Genomic DNA, 16989 nt, shown 5'->3' with positions numbered 1-16989 from the left:
TAAAATGTGTAGTCTTTCCAGAAGATACAACGTTCCAAGGATCTCATCCCACCAACTGACTGCCTCCCGTCTCGACGAGGGAGTGACCTGTTTTGGCAACTTGCACAAGTCTCAATTCACAAGTCTCAGTTCTAATTTCGCCTGGAGCACAACGGACATAATTTGTTCAATTTCTACCGTTGCCTATAGCTTCTGTACATTTAGCGTAGACGAGAAAAAGCGCGTTTTCTCTCCGCTGCGGCATGTCGACTGTGCCCTCGAGGAACGCTTGAGCGACGAGAGATGAAGCGCAAAGTGTTTTCCCCGTTTTTGACGGTGGTTTCTCGTATGCCAGTCGGGGCTTGCCCCAAGGCTGGCGCCACTGTTTGCACAGAAGCCGAAAGCGATGAACACGCAGGTGCTAAAAACAGAGCACCTGCATCGACTGCGTCGTTCGCAGGTACACCTAAAACGGAAAGAAATGCTTCGCATTCCCAAAGTAACAAAAATACTGGAGACCACGTGTCGTTCCGTCGCGTCTCTACCAAGCGTTTCCCTATCCGCACACCTACGCAGACACCGAGCTGCAGAAACACAAATGCTGCATGGTGTGGAGGAATGGTAAGACCCAACGCTGCAACAGCGTGGTAGTCTCCTAAAGTGTTCGGATTCGGAACAAAGAGAAGTTTTCTATGAAGAAACGAATAAAAACACGAAGTTGGCCTTGTTCGTTCCATTCTCCGGGAACCGGCGCCGGACAAAGCTGTTCTGGGGTGTCTGTACACCTCCGGTCCCCAGTTGAAACCGTTTGCAGTTTCAACGAGTCGCTGAAACGCTCACACCCTCTAACAGCGCCTCCCCTTCGCAATTTCGGCAGGCGCTGGACGGAAGGATCTTTCCAGGTCGAATTCCCCAGGTTTTCTACCGTGTACGACTTACTGCTCACATCGCCGTGTCGCGAGGAGGCGACAGCGGAGCAGCTTTATGAAGAGGAAGCCGCGACAGAAAGGAGATCAGCGACAGGACAAAAGGTGGCGTAGAAAAAGAGGAGACAACGGAGGGGCTGGAGGCGAGGTAGCGAGATATACAAAAGGAAAATGGTGAAGTCGAAACAGCGAGGAAGAGAGCGAGAGTGAAACTGCGCCAGAAAAAGCAGACAGACGGATTCAAGCGTAAGTTGTCGGTGTCTCGCCGCGGCTTCGCGCTGTGTCGCAGGGTGTATGTGTCTCTTCGTTTTCGCGATCCCGCGTCCCCTACTTGTTCGCTCTCCACTCTCTTCTTTCTTCTCCTTGTTTGCTTCCTTCCTCGATGTCTCCGGTTCTGTTGTGGCTCTTCTCCTGTTCGCTTCTCGTTGTCCCGGTGTTTATGGCCTTCTCTCTGACGAACTTCGCGGCGTTCGCTGGCTTGCATGCGGCGCAAAAAGGTCCCGGTGAAGACTGGAGAGACACTCGACGGCGTCCAGAATTTTTCGCTCTTCACTTCTTGTGTTCTTCCCTCTTATTTCCCGTTTTTCAGGTCTGTCCTCCCCTCCTCTTTGTCTGTCGTCTTTCGCCGATTTTCGGCGGCGTTCTCCTTTTACCGCCGTCCCCGGTTCTTCTTTTCTCCGGCGCTCTGCTTCGCCCTCGATCCTCTGTCGCACTTCACTTTCGTTCCACGTTTCTTCCGTTGCTGTCCAGATGAGACAGGCCTTGGGAGAAGCAACAACCCATCGAGATGGCGCGTCCTCTCCAGTTCTCGAGGTTTACATGCATCATCTGTAGGTCTCCTCGTATGCCTCTTACCTAACTGTTTTGCTGCGTGTTGTCTTCCGTTTCAGTGACTTCTGTGTGCCGCAACTTCTTTGTGAGGACTGCCAGAGAGTTTCTTCAAGAGGCTCGGCTCTCGATGGATGACGTCCAAGGCTCATGCAGGGCCTCTGCAGAAGCGGCAAGTCTCCTTCTCGTCATTTTCTTCCCTGCTAGCCGCTCTCCGCCCTCCGTTGGTTAGCTTTTTTGCCAGCTCACATTCACAACAGGCTGGGTTGTAGCGTCCTCTGCATGGGCCGTTTCGAACTGAATTTTTTCTCCGTACCAGCGTTCCAGGTGTCTGGGAGATGCGGCGAGAGAGGACTGCTGGTCTGTCTCTGTCTGTTTCTGTCCCCGTCCTCTTCCTCTGGCGCTTCGCAGCTCACCGCGATCCGTCCTATCGCTCCTCCTTTCCTGGTCGCTTCCCTCCTTCTTCTTCTCGTTCTCCTCCCCTGCTCCCCTTTCTCCTCGACTTCTGTCGTCTGGTTTCATCTCCTACTTGCGCTCTTCTTCTCTTTGCCTCAGTAAGTTGGCAGCATGGTGGGGGCGATGGCCCATCCGTCTCGGGAGAGCTCGTCGGACGCGAGTTCCGCGTCTGCAGGTCGGTCTGAGGAGTCGGCTCTCGCGCAGACTCGAGACGCTCACCTTTCTTCTCCTCTATGCGCAGTGAACCGCGAAGGCGCTGCTTCCTTTGCTCGCGCCCTCCCCCGCTCTCATGCAGCTCTCGGCGCCGGCCACGACAGAGGCGGCGGCCATCGCGGCGGCGCCAGCTACGTGGAAAAGTAAGGAAATAGACAGATCATGGAAGGAGGACGAGTGCGAAAGAAGGACAGAAGGAAAGGGAGAGGGGAGAGAAGAGAGGAAGAGAAGGAAGAAGAGCGGAGAAGAGGGAAAGAAAGGAGGGAAGGTAGAGGAGTACAGAGGAAGAGAAGAAGGACGAGAGAACAGAGGAGACGAGAAGAAAGGCTGAGCAGGGAGGAAGGCGAAACGGAAGAGGGAGCGAGGAAGTTGACAATCAGGGCAGCACGGTGAGCCGAGGGGAGAAGGGAGAGAGAGGCAGGCAAGTGCAGGAGTAAGGAGAGAGCAAGGGGGAGGAGAGTAGAGACAAACGCTGGATGTGGAGAGCTCGACAGGAGGTTTCTAGTCTGGTTACATAGAGGCTTGTGCGAGGCGCGGGAACGTGAACAAATGCAGGGAGATGAAGGTGCTGAGAGCGTTCGTGGCGCAAACGGTAGAGGAAGAAGAGAGGAGAAGCATTGCTGCGCACACACTCATCGGCTCCAACGCATGGAGAACTAAGAATGAATTAGAGAACAGAAAGCATGCATGTCTCACATCTGTCCTTTCTTTTTGGATGCCGCCTGTATATATACACGCGTCATTGCGTATATCGGGAACTTGAACGGTGGCTGTTCGCGTGTGTGTCAGCGATGGAGGTTTCCCGTTGTCTGTGTGGCTCACCGTGCCCCCACACTTTGGCTTCCTTCTCAGCATCTGGGCTTGCGTGCGGCTGACTTCTCGTCTAGGTGCTCCGTCTCTCTCTGTATCTCTCCTGCTTCCCTCCGTCTGGCTTGCTGCAGCATTGGCCTGTACGACTACATCTTCTCTTTGCCTGCGGCGATTCGGCATTACCTCTTCTCCTTCACGCCGGGGTGCGTGGCATGTTTCGCGTCGCTGTGCGAGCTGGACAGACTGATCGTCTTGCGTCTCCTCTTTATTCAGCAGCATGTGAGCGAGAGAGCGATGCGGCTTTGGGTCGCGCCCGGCAGCGCCGCCGACCTCCGCCGTTCTCTTCAGCGCCTCGTCTCTCCTTGTCGCATGCTGGTCACTTCCGTCCAGGACTCGCCGTCCAGACACGGCGCTGCCGATAAAGCACGCGCTTCCTCAGGGCACCCCGCCGACGCCCGCGCTGCCTCGCCACCTCACCAACCGTCTTCTTCGGGACGCCAGGGGAGCCACCAGGCTCAGCACTTGACGACGCAGTACTCGCTCGCGGCGCCTCTGAAGCAGACGCTTCTGCAGTACGTTTTGGGCGGGCCTTCGCGCCCGGCGGCGCCGTTCCTCAGAGTCCCTGCAGAGGGGAGCTTCCAGTTCCCGACGAAGAGCCAGCTGGTCAACCACAGCAGAAAGCAGTGGGACGCCCTGCTGCGGTTTATAGTCGAGGGCGAGCGCGGCTCGTTCGCATGCAGCGAGGAGCGAGGCGGCGCCGCGAGGGAAGCCGAGGCCGAAGAGACTCGCACAAAGGGCGACGACCGAGGACACACGGCAGACGGGCAGCATCTGGGAACTGGAAAAAAACGAAGGAAATCAGACAAGCTCTCTACCCCAGGGCCTTGCGAAGATCTCGTCAAGGTACGCCGAGGTAGACTTCACATGCACGCGTGAACTAGAGAAAGACACGCAGATGCACCCGCGTAGATGCAGACTGAAGTGAAAACGTACATCCACACTTGTGGGGACGTAGAGGGGGAGATGTAGGAGGGGTCGATTGGAGAAGACCTGGAAGGGAAAAGGAGAAAGACAAACGCAGGTGCAAACAAGTGGCTGGTGGAGACGCCAAGAACTCAAGGGCGCGGTGGCGCCTGGACGAGGTGCTGCAATAGACGCTGCTTCCCGCAAAGGAAGATTTGCGTGCAGAATTTCTTCAGCGGCCACGGGCACATGCGTCAAGTTTCCATGTATCCCCGAAGGTGATACACACATTTACCATCTATCTAGGTATATGAATATGCATACATGGGAAAAGAGATGTATTTGTAGGTCTGCATGTGTTTAATTCGGTGCCGAGTTCGTTGGATGGTTTCTGTGCAGGTTTTGAGTCGCCGGCGGCTTTTGTGTCGTCGAACTAAGTCGCGTCGTTCCCTGTTGGCATTGCCCACTGTGGCTCCTGCGCCTTCGGTCTCTCAGGCTGCCTACGGAGGCCCGCCGTCGCCGACGGCGCCGACCTCGGCGGCTGCGATGTCCCGCGAAGCCTTTTCGTGGATTTTGAAAGATCTGAAGTCGCAGGTCAACTCTCTGGTCGTCGAGTTTCTTTTTCTTCTCGACGGCGGAGTCCTCACAAACGCCGCCCACGATGCAGGCGGCCGCAGCAGTGGCCCAAACTCTGCGCCTGCCTCTGGAGGCTCAGACAGAGAGAAAAGCAGCAGCTGCGGGAAGCGACAGGCTGTGGGCCAGGCTGGCGCTCCGCACAGGGCGGGGGAGCTCTCGAAAGAAGACAACAGAGAGGGCGGATCAGCAAATCGAATTGAAGCCGCCACTAACGATGTAGGCAAGGAAAGAAAAATCAAAGATGTGTATCAGGGAAGTACCGTGTATTTGTTTAAAGTACACATATATATGCATATATATTGCAACTGGTGCGCGTGGTCTTGTACAGTTTCGGCGACTCTCTCATTCACTCTGTTATGGTTTCGACTGTCGTGTATCCTGCTCTGTTGGAGGTTTGTGTGTTTGTTCGTGTTGAATTGTCTCTGCCTCGCGTGCCATGTCTCCTTGATGTTTTCAGATGAAAGAAGTTCTTCTGTTGATTCTTGCGCTGGGTCAGTCGTCTGTGGGCCAGCCGATCTCTGTGCGGCATTTGTCGTCTGCTCAACGGCGCTTTATCACTTTCGCCATAAACATTGGCCTCGTCTGGGCGCCTCCCACTTCCGCTGCGTTTGTTTTGGCGGCGCCGTACGCCCTTCTTCTTCGTCCAGACAAAGGCGGATACAGCTTCTCCGGTACGGGCGCAGCAGGCGGAGGGCCTGGAGCCCAAGGGACACCAGGCTTCGCGACCCCCTCACAGCCGGGCGCTTCGCGAGGCCCGCCAGGTCCAGCTGGTTCGCAGGGGCAGGGCATGCACTGCCCGGCGGGCCTTAGCGGCGGGAAACTTCAGGAGGGCGGCGGGGAGGCAGAATCGCTTTCTGTTCTGGATGTCACCTTTTTCCCTCTCGTTCGCGACGACGACGTATGCGACCCCGCACGGTAAGAGCGAGACAGTTGCCTGAAGCTCAGGGTTCGGTGGTCTGAGGTGTGTCTACCACAAACTTTCCTGCTAACAAGAATCTGTCGGAATGTAGCAACCAACGGGGAGACGCTTTGGGTTGCGGGGGAGATAAGGTGATTGACAGGGCCTGGGGAGAAGTGGAAGAGACGCTTGCCGGTCTTTCGTTTCGGACGGAACCACGCAACTGGTTTTGAAGAGGACTACGGATATTCAGGGGTAGAAAACAAGTTCAAAGACGTTGGCACTGGATGAAACGTGTACGACAAAGGGCAGGCCGAGGCGTTGAGACATAGAGCAATGTCGGAGCCTCTCGGGGTGTGGGAGAGAGTCACGGTTTCGTGGGTCTGTACTGTGGGTTTCTTTCAGGCTTAATCATTCGTCAAGGTCACCCGACTCTTCATCGCTTCTGCTTAGCTTTTCGACGTCATCTGTCTCTTCGTCTCCGCTCTCCATGATGGGCATGGAGGCAGGCATGCTTGTGCAGAGCAACTTCAAGGTGTACGTGTACACCGCATCGGCGTTGCAGTTGTCCGTTCTGTCTCATCTCTGTGAGCTTCAAGCCCGCATGCCGAATCTCATTGTGGGCATTCTCACTCGAGCGTCCGTGCTCGCTGCGTACAAGAGCGGGATAACAGCGGACCAGATCATTCGATTTCTTGAGGCCCACGCCCACCCTGTTGTGTTGGAGAGGAAACTGCGCACGAACGCTCCACTGCTGCCGGAAAACGTGACGATACAGCTGCGGATGTGGGAGGCCGAACGCATGCGCCTCTCGCTGTATCCTGCGGTGCTTCTGAAAAAATGGGACGCTCAATTCATGCCTGAACTCTTTCAGAGAAGTGTCCGGTGGGCCGTAGGCAAAAATTTTGCCATCTATTTCACTCCCTGGCCGGAAGACCCAAACAGTGAGGAATTCCGGGAGTGGATGCAGAAGGAAAAGTACCTTGCCATCCACGCCGACTACAAACCCGAGATGGTGGAAAAAATACGCGACGTTAGAGACTCCATCATCAAGCAGCAGGCTGGAAAAGCGTGAAGACGCATCCAGGAAGAAACCGGTAACGAAAGACGAAAACAGCATGCAGGGGGGACGGTGGGAAAGACGATCGGGAGACGTGCAGCAAATGACCGCAGAGGTGAACGCCCGAAGGCTGGTGTTTATTGTGATGGTTTCGGAACCTTTATACGAAATAACTCGCTTTGTGAAGAGTCTGCGGCCGCTGCGTTTCGCCAAGTATGATTCTCGCTCACGAATAGCATATCCTCCAACCACGTACAGCTAATTTGGAGGCCCCATGCTGACAGTGGTCGTTGACTAAGAATTCTAGAGCGCCACAACGATCCACGAAATTGGGCTGGTTACCCCGCGAAACGGGTTGAATGACGAAACAATAGTTGAGGCACTACAGTGAACACACGGATACTAAGCAGTATGTGAGAACTCTGTGCGGAGCCAACACCTGTACTTGTCGAAAGCATATTGAGACTGGGATCCACATATCACTTAGCCTATTTGTACTAACCAGAATGATACCATATGATGTAACACATCGGTTTCGAGACACTTGAGCTAAGCCTTGGGTGGCAGGAAATCAATTATACGCAAGGTCTCGCGTAAGTGAAGCAAACACAGATTGAAGGCATCCGTCTGTTAGTGTGACGTCAGCGTGCCATTCGGTTCCCTTGTATCACGGATTTCCTCCGGCCACGGGGTTCTCCGAAAACGCCTCTTTGTGGCGTCGACTGTGCCAGTCTTCTTTACAGAGAACAGAAGCATTCTTGTCACGAATAGTCAAAAGAAAGCTCGACGTGTTCGTCCGGTTATCCAGGGGATAATGCCCATCGCAAACCTACTCTCGACCGACGAGAGAGGAAACTGAGAGAAATGCAGACAGACATCGGGTGTCTGCTCTATACCGCTGGCAAAAGACGAAAATCGTTTTCATGCTGGTTAGTATATCACACGACTGGTTGAGTCGCAAGACCTGACCGGAACACCACGACTCCATCGTCTGGGCTATCTGTTTTGTGTGAAGTGTGTGGTTAGTCTGCCGGAGGTTGCATATAAAGGAGTGGCTTAAACAAATGGCCTTTTAGACGAACACGCCAAGAGAAGTAGAACGCATTTTTGCTCCGCACTGTCTATCGTAGGGCTGAATTGTTTCGCTCACTGACACGTCACCTTTCGTCTTTTGTGCTGGTGTTCAGAGCACTCTCCGACACAATGTTCGCTCTCTTCGTGTTCCAGCACTCGTTTATGCATTCTTTATTCGCATCAGGTGACGCGAAAGCCACTGCGAGTTTTTCTTACTTCCGCTAGTTTCGATTTCGCACCCATCCATGCTACTGTATTGTTCTGTCTTCTTGTTGTGCTGTATAGCAGGTGATATGTTCCATCGGTGCTTGATTTATCTTCCAGGTTCACCAAGTGCTAAAACAAACCGAATCAACTGTAAGGATCAGGAGGAAAAGGCAAACGGCAGATAAGCATTTTTCAGTGGGTTGTTCCTGCCGCTCTCCACAAACGTGAGCATCCCTGGTTGGGGTCCCCTCCGGTCAGAGGAACACTTTCTCAATTGGCAGGTTTGCATCTCAAGTCTCTTTCTGCATCGACAGTGTAGCCTTCGAAATTTTTTGCTCCCAGGAGTTTCAAGCAAAGGTATTGCTTTCTATCTCAGTTACCGGAGACGGTTTTGGTTTAAGGTGGATTCGTCTATTGTTCCCCACGTTCGGGGTCGTGGTAATCCTCTATCTACTTACGTTAAACGGTTAGAACCGCGATTTTTGCTGCATTAAAATGATCAAAGAATCCGTTTTCTCCATCTCCCAGGAGGCTGGAAGTCCTGCTCGAGGACTGTTAGGCGCGAAGATGCTAGTGTTTCCTAAGAAGCGTAACTCCAAGAATGTATGCTTTCCTCAAGTCAGTCGCCTGATAAAGGTTTTGCTCATTCTCTACTCATGTTCCACATTCTATGTTGGGACACCTTCCAAGAGGCATCCCCATGCCGTTCCTGTCTTTGCCACAGAGGAGGCTCCCGAGAAGACGCATGAAACGGAGGCACGGACAGGATTAGCAGAGGTGGAGATCCACCAACAAGAAAGTGACCTACCTAAAAACGACAGAGATGACGAGAAACAGATCAAGGAGGGAGCGAATGAAGACGTGTCTCCTCATTTCCTCGGAGCAAAAGAGCCGAAGACGATTGCACCGAAGGAAGATGCTGGACACGCGGGTCAGAGTGAAGGAGAAATAATATCGTCCATAAATTTCCAGATAGAGGCGCCTAGCGCAGATAGGTTGGAGCAGTCCCAGGAGAGCTCACCCCTCCTGACAACAGAGGCAGAGGTTCGGGAGGCGACAAAACAGATCGAGAGAGTCACAGGAACACGCGGTAACCGCCACTCACCGTCGTCCCCCGCTATTTCTTCGCCGTTCCCGGCAGGTCCGAATTCCTCGTCCTCCCCGACGCCAACAGCCATTCCACTGGACACGTCAGTGTCACCACAAAACGAGACCCAGGTCCCTGCTCACTCAGGCAACAGTTCTATGTCCCGTTCTGCCCCGTCAACGAACAAGGGAAATGAGGAGAAAGTGTCTCTTATTCTGGACGAGCTTCTTACACAAGACCAGAAAAAGCAGTTGCCAGCGTACTATCTCGATGCGCTTCGCTCATACCTCTCTGGTCTCAGTAACGAAGAAGTCGAGCAGCTGCTCGCCTACGACGCTGCAATACGTGCAAAAGCCAGTAAGACTAGTGAAATCGTTAAATGAGACGCTGCGGCGTGCTCGAAGCGAGAGACTTGTTTCGATGCATGGGTAAAAAACGATTTGGCGCTCGCCATTACTGTCGGTTTTGCTTCCATTCACACATGGTACGGGCACCTCAAGAGGTGCATTGTTCTTTGTCTCTGACAGCGAGAGTGACCAAACACATCAGATTCTACTCCAAGGCAACTTGTGAACAAGACCATACCAACCAAAATGCCGTTCTTGTCTTCTCCTCTAGGGTCGAGCCTGTTTCTTCTCACGTCCGCCCCAAGCACTACGAAAGGTGCGAAAAGGCGTGTGTGCCTCCGTGCATCTGCCGTTCCATTTGAACTGTTGTCTTCAGTGAGGGTCTTCACTTCGAGTGCCATTTATCTGTGCGTTTGCGCCCAGGCGAAGATGCACTGACACAATATGTTTCTTCCGAACTCTCAAATCAAGCGAACAGAGATCCTCTTGTAGAGAACAAGTCTGGCATTCAGCAGCCTGGAATTCCCCCTGCCCTGCAGCATGCAAATGCAAGCTCTGCTCTCTATGCTCCGACTGCTGATGGAAGAGATGAAGGTACCTCTGCTGCGGTTGACTCACCAAAACTACCAGCGTCCAGTTCGCCATTGTTCAACAACACGTGGGTAGATATGCATGGCAATGCTCCTGCTTTTCCTCAGATGCCTGCGCCGGAAGGATTCTCTCAAAATGAGGGGCCACATCAACATCCCGTCGATCTGGTCTTCACGCTCCCGCAAACACTCTCGTATGGTTCTCTCTTTCCATTGGACCCGAACGACAAAGCATGGACAGCTCTGTATCCGTCAGTTCCCTCCTTTCCTGGCGCTCCGCCATCACCCTCCCTAACTGACATGCAGAACGGCCAAGTGCCTGCAGTGCTTCAGCCGCTTGAACTTCAGCCTCTCGTGCCGCTACAGCTGGGTTCGGTCGCACTACCGCTTTCTCCAGCCGGCTTGCTTTTCGGCAACGGATACCCTCGAACTTCTCCGAACTTTCCAGGTCAAGCTCCGCCACCTGCGAGAAATGCCGCGTTGCTCAGTCCTCTTACCGGCGTGGTTGACGGCGTCCTCCGCGCAGCGACGACCGGCGTGGTGGCCCCTGCAGTTGTCAACGCAGGCGTGCTTTTGCACAACGCGAATCAGATCAGCGCGCGTGTTCAGGAAGGAAGCGAGCAAGCTTCGCAGTTCATCGAAGGGTTCACGGCATACAGACACAGCAACCCCGATGACCCCTTGGCGAAACTTGTGAATGTTCTCGAGGAAGCGGCAACCTCGCTCAACGCAAAGGGCGGACTCGAGGCAGACGCCGTGGGAATGCAAAATCATAGCACAAGCGGCGCGCTTGTCGAAGGCCAGGAGGCCCGATCTAAACGGGAAACAGGAACTAGCAAGAACCATGCAGCGAACGCCGCAGTGCTGCTTCTCGAGACTGGCGGAGAGGGGGAAGGACGTTCTGGTAGTCAGGGAGGAATAAACATGCAAGGTGTGGAGTACCAGTTAACGAACAAAGCCGACCCTTTCGATTTCAGCGATTTCGCCTCCGCCGCGGGAGTGAGTGAGGCCAAGCAGAGGCAAGCGAAGGAAGAGCAGCGGTTGCGAAATGCGAAGAAAAGCGAAGAACCAGCGAACGTGATATCGAACGTCATCGGGACGGGCTTTGACGTAGCCGTAGATGTCCTGTCCAGACATCAACAGCAACAGGAACGCCAGCGGCAACGCATGCAAAGCGGGAGTGATCTATGGGCCCTTCCCTACGGGCGAAGCGCAGGAACTCTCCAGCAAACTCCACAAAGTGCCGCAGGCGACAAACCACCCGACCATACAGCCGGGACCCAACATTATGGATATTATGCGGGGTACAATGGAAGAGGGTACCCTCTCGGAGACACTGCAGAGAATTTCCAGAACGGATTTACTGCTGTGGAACCTCACACATATAGCCACACGTACTCGGTGGTCCCACCGTATGTCGCGCTGACTCAGTCTGTCGCAGCCGGGAATCCTGCTCCTGAGTATGCAAGTGGAGGGTTTCTCCAATATCACTCACCTGCTGGACCTATCACAACGTCTTCCGGAAATTATGCGTACCCACTTATGACCGCTTATGCGCACCAAATGAGCGGCATGAGTGCTTCGTGAGGAGGGAGAAGACGAACAAAAGAGAGAGCGAAGGCAGGGTTCACGGGGGGTAAGAACTAAACCGTAAGGAGGTACTGGTAAGCGAGCGGCGACGAAAAGGGAACGCATGACCATCGATCGGAGGTTTCTTTCGATTTCGGCTGAGCATCCACAGGCACATAGCCAGAATATTAACGAGTTACTCTGAAGAATAGTCGAACCGCTGCAGTCAAGTTAGAGAGAGTGTCAACTTTCAACTGTCTACTTCGTTTCAAAGAAGCAGATGACAAGAGACAGAGGCAGATGGCCGGAACACACACACTGACGTGCGTAGAGTGAGTAGACCGGCGCCCCGAGAGGAATTTGTGAGTCTCTATGTTTCCAAATTGTGTAACCAAAAATGAAATGAGTGCATGAGATTAACTTTTCGCGGACGACAACATAGCCGACAAAACAACCGGCAGTCCAGAAATCAAGTCGTAGGGAGTAAAGGCAAAGTAGTGAGGGGTGCAACTGAAGACGGCAGTGACAGACTGTTGTCTGTGAGTACGGCCAGCATCGTGGGATACGAAAGGTATGTGTGTCTCTCTTAGGAATATTCCGGAACACCTTATGGTGTGCAAGCAAGGTATCTCTCTGCGTACGACTGCAAGTACACGGAGGTCTTTTTTGCAGCTCCGCTTTGCAGGTCGAGAAGGGGGGATCGATGAAAATGCATATGCGTGAATGTGTGGACACCGTCGATGAAGACAGATGCGTGTGTGGAAAAGCTGCGGCCTTTTGTGAGTGCCGTAGGTTTCCTCTGGAGCCGTTTGCGACCTTTCGAGGAGGTCGATTATGCCTGTCACATGGACAGAGCTCGAACAACGGAAATTTATGCCTAATATCCTAAAAATGGAACTGACAAATGTGTCAAGAGACACACGTAGAGTTCTCCGTGTGATCTGCAGTGGGCGTGGCATGTGTTTGCTGGTGAGACCATATAGGCAATCAGGTGTTGGTGTTTCTCTGTCCACGTCCCATTTGTTTTTCCTCAAACAACCGGACATTTGCGTAAACAGTTTGTTCCTCACCGCAACTGAGAGGCTTCGTGGGACGCGTAATTCGTTTCTGTCACTTTGTGGCCAGCGCGTTTTTCGTCTTACAGTCGAAAATGTGGACCCATTCTAGCCACAGCACAGGGCGTCTTCACAGAGAAATCTGAGGAATCGGAGGGATGCTGGAAACGCGTGCGGCGTCATCGCTCCCTACTGACATGCATAAAGCTTCCTGAGAGGGCTCGCACGTTTTCTCCTCGCTTTCTCACACGTGTTCTGCGATTTCTTCCCCAATGTTTCGCGGGGACTTTTGTGAAACACGTTCCCATCCATCAGGCGTTTGGGATACCTGTCACGGTGACCGATACATACATACATAGATAGAAACTACGTACCTCTTGATTTAGCTTTTTGCTAGTCGAATACAACTCAGACGGTTCCTCCATATCTATATACAGATAAATATATAAATATATATATATATATATATTCATATGTGCACAAGCATGTGGTTCCGTAAACACAGACTGTTGCAGTTGATGAGCTGCGGGCGAAATCACGCGGCGGCTTTGTGGAGCGGACAAGACGTCCGTCCCATACACGTGTCGCTGTAAACCTTACCTTATATTTCGTCAGTGTGCTCTGCATCTAATATCTTATAATTTTGATTTCTTAGCTGCATGACCTGTGTACTCCAAATTCCTCTAGCGTATAGATATCCTTCAGAAGCAACTTGTACCTCCCACTTCATAAAAAGAGTCAAGTCGCAGGCGGTGATTCAGCGGCCACAGAATGAAATTTCATATCCCTGCACTTTTGAGATGTGATCAAGTTTTCTCATTAACGCTCACGTCCGAATGCACCGCGAGGGTGCGGCCCCGCCGACCCTTTCTCGTCTACATCCCTCCATCGTGGCCAAAAATCTGGAAGGAATCACATCATTCTGGTTCTGAACATGCTTTGTCAAATACACCTCATTCTTCATCTTCGTCATCTTGGGCAGCACAGATGACAGGCATTCGCGGGCGGTGCACTGCTGATGTGGGTCGTGCTCGTTCCTCGTGCTTCTCTGTTCTTCGTTCCTTTTTGTTTTCGTGTTCGTCATCGCCTTCTTCCCTTTCCCTTTTCCTTCGAATGTCCCCCTCTCCGTGCGAATCGTCCTCTAAATACCGTCCCGCGCTTCCCTCTCGCCTTGCTGCTTCCTCGCCCATCAAAGGTCCAATCATTCTCGAGGCACCGGCCGTCTCGTGTTCTGCGCTGCCAGCCTCTCTGTCCTTTCCGTCGTTTTCTCTCTGTCCCGCTTCCCTTTCGTTCTTTTCTATGTTGTCATCTTTTTCGTGCTTTTCTGATTTCCCTCCAGCCTGCTTGCTCTTGTCCGACCCCGGGCTGCGTCTTACGGCCACAGTCGCCGCCTGGCGAAGAAGGCCCTGAATCTCCTCGCTCAGGTCTTTGAGCGGCGTTTCCCCCTGGGCGTTTTCCAGATTCAAATCGCCACCTAAGTGAGCATGCACCGAACGAAAACACTCCAGCTACGGCAATAACCCCCCCCCCCCCCCAAATCAAGAACAACTTGTTGACTAAATCGTAAACGCAAACAACCACCAAACGTATATATATATATATATATATTTACATATGTCCGTATCTGAATGTAAGGCCTCATATCCACATGAGCTTGGGAATCGGCGAACAGGCGCCTACCACCAGGGTCTAGCGAGAGGGAGTTTGTCATAACCGCCATAGAAAGCATAGAAAGCACGAGACAACTACACGTAGATATATATACGCATATATATACATAGATATGGAATTCGGATGTGTTTATGCCTGAACACGTACCCTTGAGTTACTGCGGCTGATTTGCCTTACCGTATTGAACGAGGAGAAGGGCTGCGTTGAGGTGGCCATTTTTGCAGGCAAAGTGGAGAGCCGAGCGTCTGCCTCGATGCACAAGGGCGTTTACATTGGCGCCACCGCGCAAAAGCTGAAACAAAAATCCCGCAAAGGTAAAGAAATGCTCAGGTACATAGACACGCGAAGCGAACGTATGCATTCTAAGACTCCAGCAACGCCGATATTCTCTCAATTCTGAGAGAGGAAGTCAATCCCCAACCCAGAGAGGCGCCCGAGAGGCCCTTCGAATTTTCCTTGCTCGACGGCCTTCAACACGACGCATCCCTGCTTCATCTTAGAAGAGACTATCTTCTCTTTGCACGTTCCATCGATTGACAATTATCAGCATATACAATTAATAGATACCAATGTTGGTATACTCAGTTACAAAAGGAAGAAGGAACGATTAGGTACTCTACACACACATACATGTATTCATATGTGTATGGATACATGAAGTGAAAGAAGAAAGGAGCAACGTGACGGCAAAACACAGTGCATGGTTTGTTATGCCAGACGTCCGTCAAAGAGCGAAAAAACCTGACCATTTCCACTGTCTCCGCGTGACCTTTCTGTGCCGCAAAGTGCAGCGGCGTCAAGCCGTCCTGCGCACCGACCTTCGGGCTCGCCCCGCATCGCAGGAGGAGCCTGACGAGGTCTCTGTGTCCTACCACAGCGACACAAGCAAAGACACACACACACACAGGCAAACAGTAACGCGCATGCAAAGATATGAAGACACACTAAAGAGAACCATTCTGTCCCCACAGAAGTTGCCTGTACGTACACCCGCCTTCGAGTGGCACTTGTCAGCCGCACCCCCACAATCTGAGGTTGTCTTGCAGGTGACCTCTTGGTCGCTTCGTCTACTCTTCTTCAGCTTTCGTTTTGTTCTTTCTTCTTCACTTTATTTTGGTCTTCGTTTCTTCATCTTTCGTTTCGTTCTGCGAGGAGAACGAATGGAGGAAGGGTGTCCAGGCAGTCAAGTGTTTTTTCAAACCTTCAAAAGCAGCGAGGTGAAGAGCCGTGCTGAAGACGCGTCACAAACAAAAAACACCAAGAAGGAAAAGAAAAATAAATCCAAGACACGTAACTCTATACAGTCATGAGAATCCGCATGTGACGGCAGGTTTGGCTTGTTCTCTGTGTGTACTTGTGATGGCTGCCAGGCAACCTCTACACACAAACAAGACGACAGAAAGAAATTTTTTTATCTCTCTCTCTCTCTCTCTATATATATATATATATGCATAGCAGTACATGCTTCAATGACGACCACGCCAATAGCGTAACATCACAAATACATATACAGGAATAGATGCACATGTGAGGACAACTGAGTCTATGTCGACATAAAGAACTATGCTGGGAGAGTCCATGTATCCAGGACGACCGGATGGTTTCCTTACCGTTGCAAGGAATCTTTGCAGTTGAGGAGAAACCTTCTGTCAGGCGCGCATGTGTATCCTTGCGTGACTCCGAGCAGACGTTTTACTCCGTCGAGGTCTCCGGCTCGACTTAGACGCAGCATGTCCTGCTCCTCCTGGTCGACTTGATCAGTTTTTTCCTTCTTGCCTCCTACGGTTTTCTCCGCTGCATCTCGTTTGTCTCCTTTGTCTCCTTTTGCGCATGCAGCATCTCTGCTGGCCTCCGCCTCGAGCTGCCGGGCTCGCTGTTCTGCGCGGCGAGCAGCTCGTCGGAGATCGGATTCGCTCTTCTTCTTCTTCCTCCCTCCGCGTTCCAGAGCATCTCCACGGCCCGCTGAGTGAGGCACCCACCTCGCACCTTCTTCCTCCGAGTCTCCTCCTGCATGCGCGCCTCGTGCTTCCACACTGTCTCTCTCCTCTTCACTCGGTCCAGGCAAACCAGTCTGAGCAGCAGAGGCAGAAGCGGAAGAAGAGGGAGAAGAAAGGAAGGAGGCAGAAGAAGAGGATGAAGAGGACATTTGTGTGGCAGAAGATAAGGAGTTGGAGGGTGCACTCGAATCCATTTGGGAGAGAAGACCAGTGGAAGAAAAGTCCCGGGCGAGACGGCAACATACGAAGAAACGATAAGGCGATGAAACGAAGACGAGGCTACGTGATACAAAAACTTCTGTCTCGGGGACCAGTTGCGAACCTGAGGCCAAGAAACGGAGAGAGAAGAGAAACAGGCTTTCTCTGTGAAACTTGAAAGAATTTTTCCTCCCGCTTCAGAAGAACAGACTCTCTAAGAAGGAACGAGGAAGCAGACAACGCATCGACGGCCGCCGTCGCCGCTCGGAGGTTGCGAATCCGGAGGGAGGAGAGACATAGTGCCGCCAGATGGTCGAATATTAGCTAAGAAATAAGCGTGTCTGTTTCACTTTTCTTCGTTCTCGCCTGCGTTGCCTTCTCAGAGAATTTTTCTGTTATGCATGCGCACTTCGTCCAGAGTCTCT

At 52.5% G+C, this 16989-nt stretch overlaps 3 protein-coding genes across 3 annotated transcripts; 2 read left to right on the top strand and 1 right to left on the bottom strand.

Moving 5' to 3' along the window:
• Positions 1-426: 426 nt before the first annotated feature.
• GTF2H4 (general transcription factor IIH polypeptide 4 GTF2H4) lies at positions 427-6969 on the top strand. The gene is made up of 5 exons (XM_018779650.1): positions 427-2545; positions 3344-4115; positions 4575-5027; positions 5269-5726; positions 6115-6969. Exons 1-5 carry the CDS (start codon positions 2301-2303, stop codon positions 6782-6784), a joined length of 2598 nt encoding a protein of 865 aa, XP_018635733.1. The 5' UTR covers positions 427-2300; the 3' UTR covers positions 6785-6969.
• An 811-nt stretch (positions 6970-7780) lies between these two features.
• Positions 7781-11901, top strand: TGME49_214510 (hypothetical protein). The gene is made up of 2 exons (XM_002370741.2): positions 7781-9494; positions 9908-11901. The coding sequence occupies exons 1-2, from the start codon at positions 8546-8548 to the stop codon at positions 11659-11661; spliced, it is 2703 nt and encodes a 900-aa protein (XP_002370782.1). The 5' UTR covers positions 7781-8545; the 3' UTR covers positions 11662-11901.
• A 1453-nt stretch (positions 11902-13354) lies between these two features.
• Positions 13355-16897, bottom strand: TGME49_214500 (ankyrin repeat-containing protein). The gene is made up of 5 exons (XM_018779649.1): positions 15980-16897; positions 15571-15599; positions 15116-15237; positions 14547-14661; positions 13355-14172 (listed from the first exon to the last, which is right to left on the bottom strand). Exons 1-5 carry the CDS (start codon positions 16558-16560, stop codon positions 13652-13654), a joined length of 1368 nt encoding a protein of 455 aa, XP_018635734.1. The 5' UTR covers positions 16561-16897; the 3' UTR covers positions 13355-13651.
• Between the last annotated feature and the right edge of the window lie 92 nt (positions 16898-16989).

Source organism: Toxoplasma gondii, chromosome X (assembly GCF_000006565.2).
Source record: "Toxoplasma gondii ME49 chromosome X, whole genome shotgun sequence".
Lineage (NCBI taxonomy): Eukaryota > Apicomplexa > Conoidasida > Eucoccidiorida > Sarcocystidae > Toxoplasma > Toxoplasma gondii.
The sequence above is the reverse complement of the archived record's forward strand: the minus strand, read 5'-3'. Positions and strand labels throughout refer to the sequence as shown.

Coding starts and splice junctions, on each gene's coding strand:
- GTF2H4 (XM_018779650.1), top strand. CDS start 2,301: ATGGTGGGGGCGATGGCCCATCCGTCTCGGGAGAGCTCGTCGGACGCG. Junction 5,028..5,268: donor TTGAAGCCGCCACTAACGAT/GTAGGCAAGGAA, acceptor TGATGTTTTCAG/ATGAAAGAAGTTCTTCTGTT. Junction 5,727..6,114: donor GACGTATGCGACCCCGCACG/GTAAGAGCGAGA, acceptor GGTTTCTTTCAG/GCTTAATCATTCGTCAAGGT.
- TGME49_214510 (XM_002370741.2), top strand. CDS start 8,546: ATGATCAAAGAATCCGTTTTCTCCATCTCCCAGGAGGCTGGAAGTCCT. Junction 9,495..9,907: donor TGCAATACGTGCAAAAGCCA/GTAAGACTAGTG, acceptor GTTTGCGCCCAG/GCGAAGATGCACTGACACAA.
- TGME49_214500 (XM_018779649.1), bottom strand. CDS start 16,560: ATGGATTCGAGTGCACCCTCCAACTCCTTATCTTCTGCCACACAAATG. Junction 15,600..15,979: donor TGCAAAGATTCCTTGCAACG/GTAAGGAAACCA, acceptor ACGCGTCTTCAG/CACGGCTCTTCACCTCGCTG. Junction 15,238..15,570: donor TCACCTCGCTGCTTTTGAAG/GTTTGAAAAAAC, acceptor TCGCTGTGGTAG/GACACAGAGACCTCGTCAGG.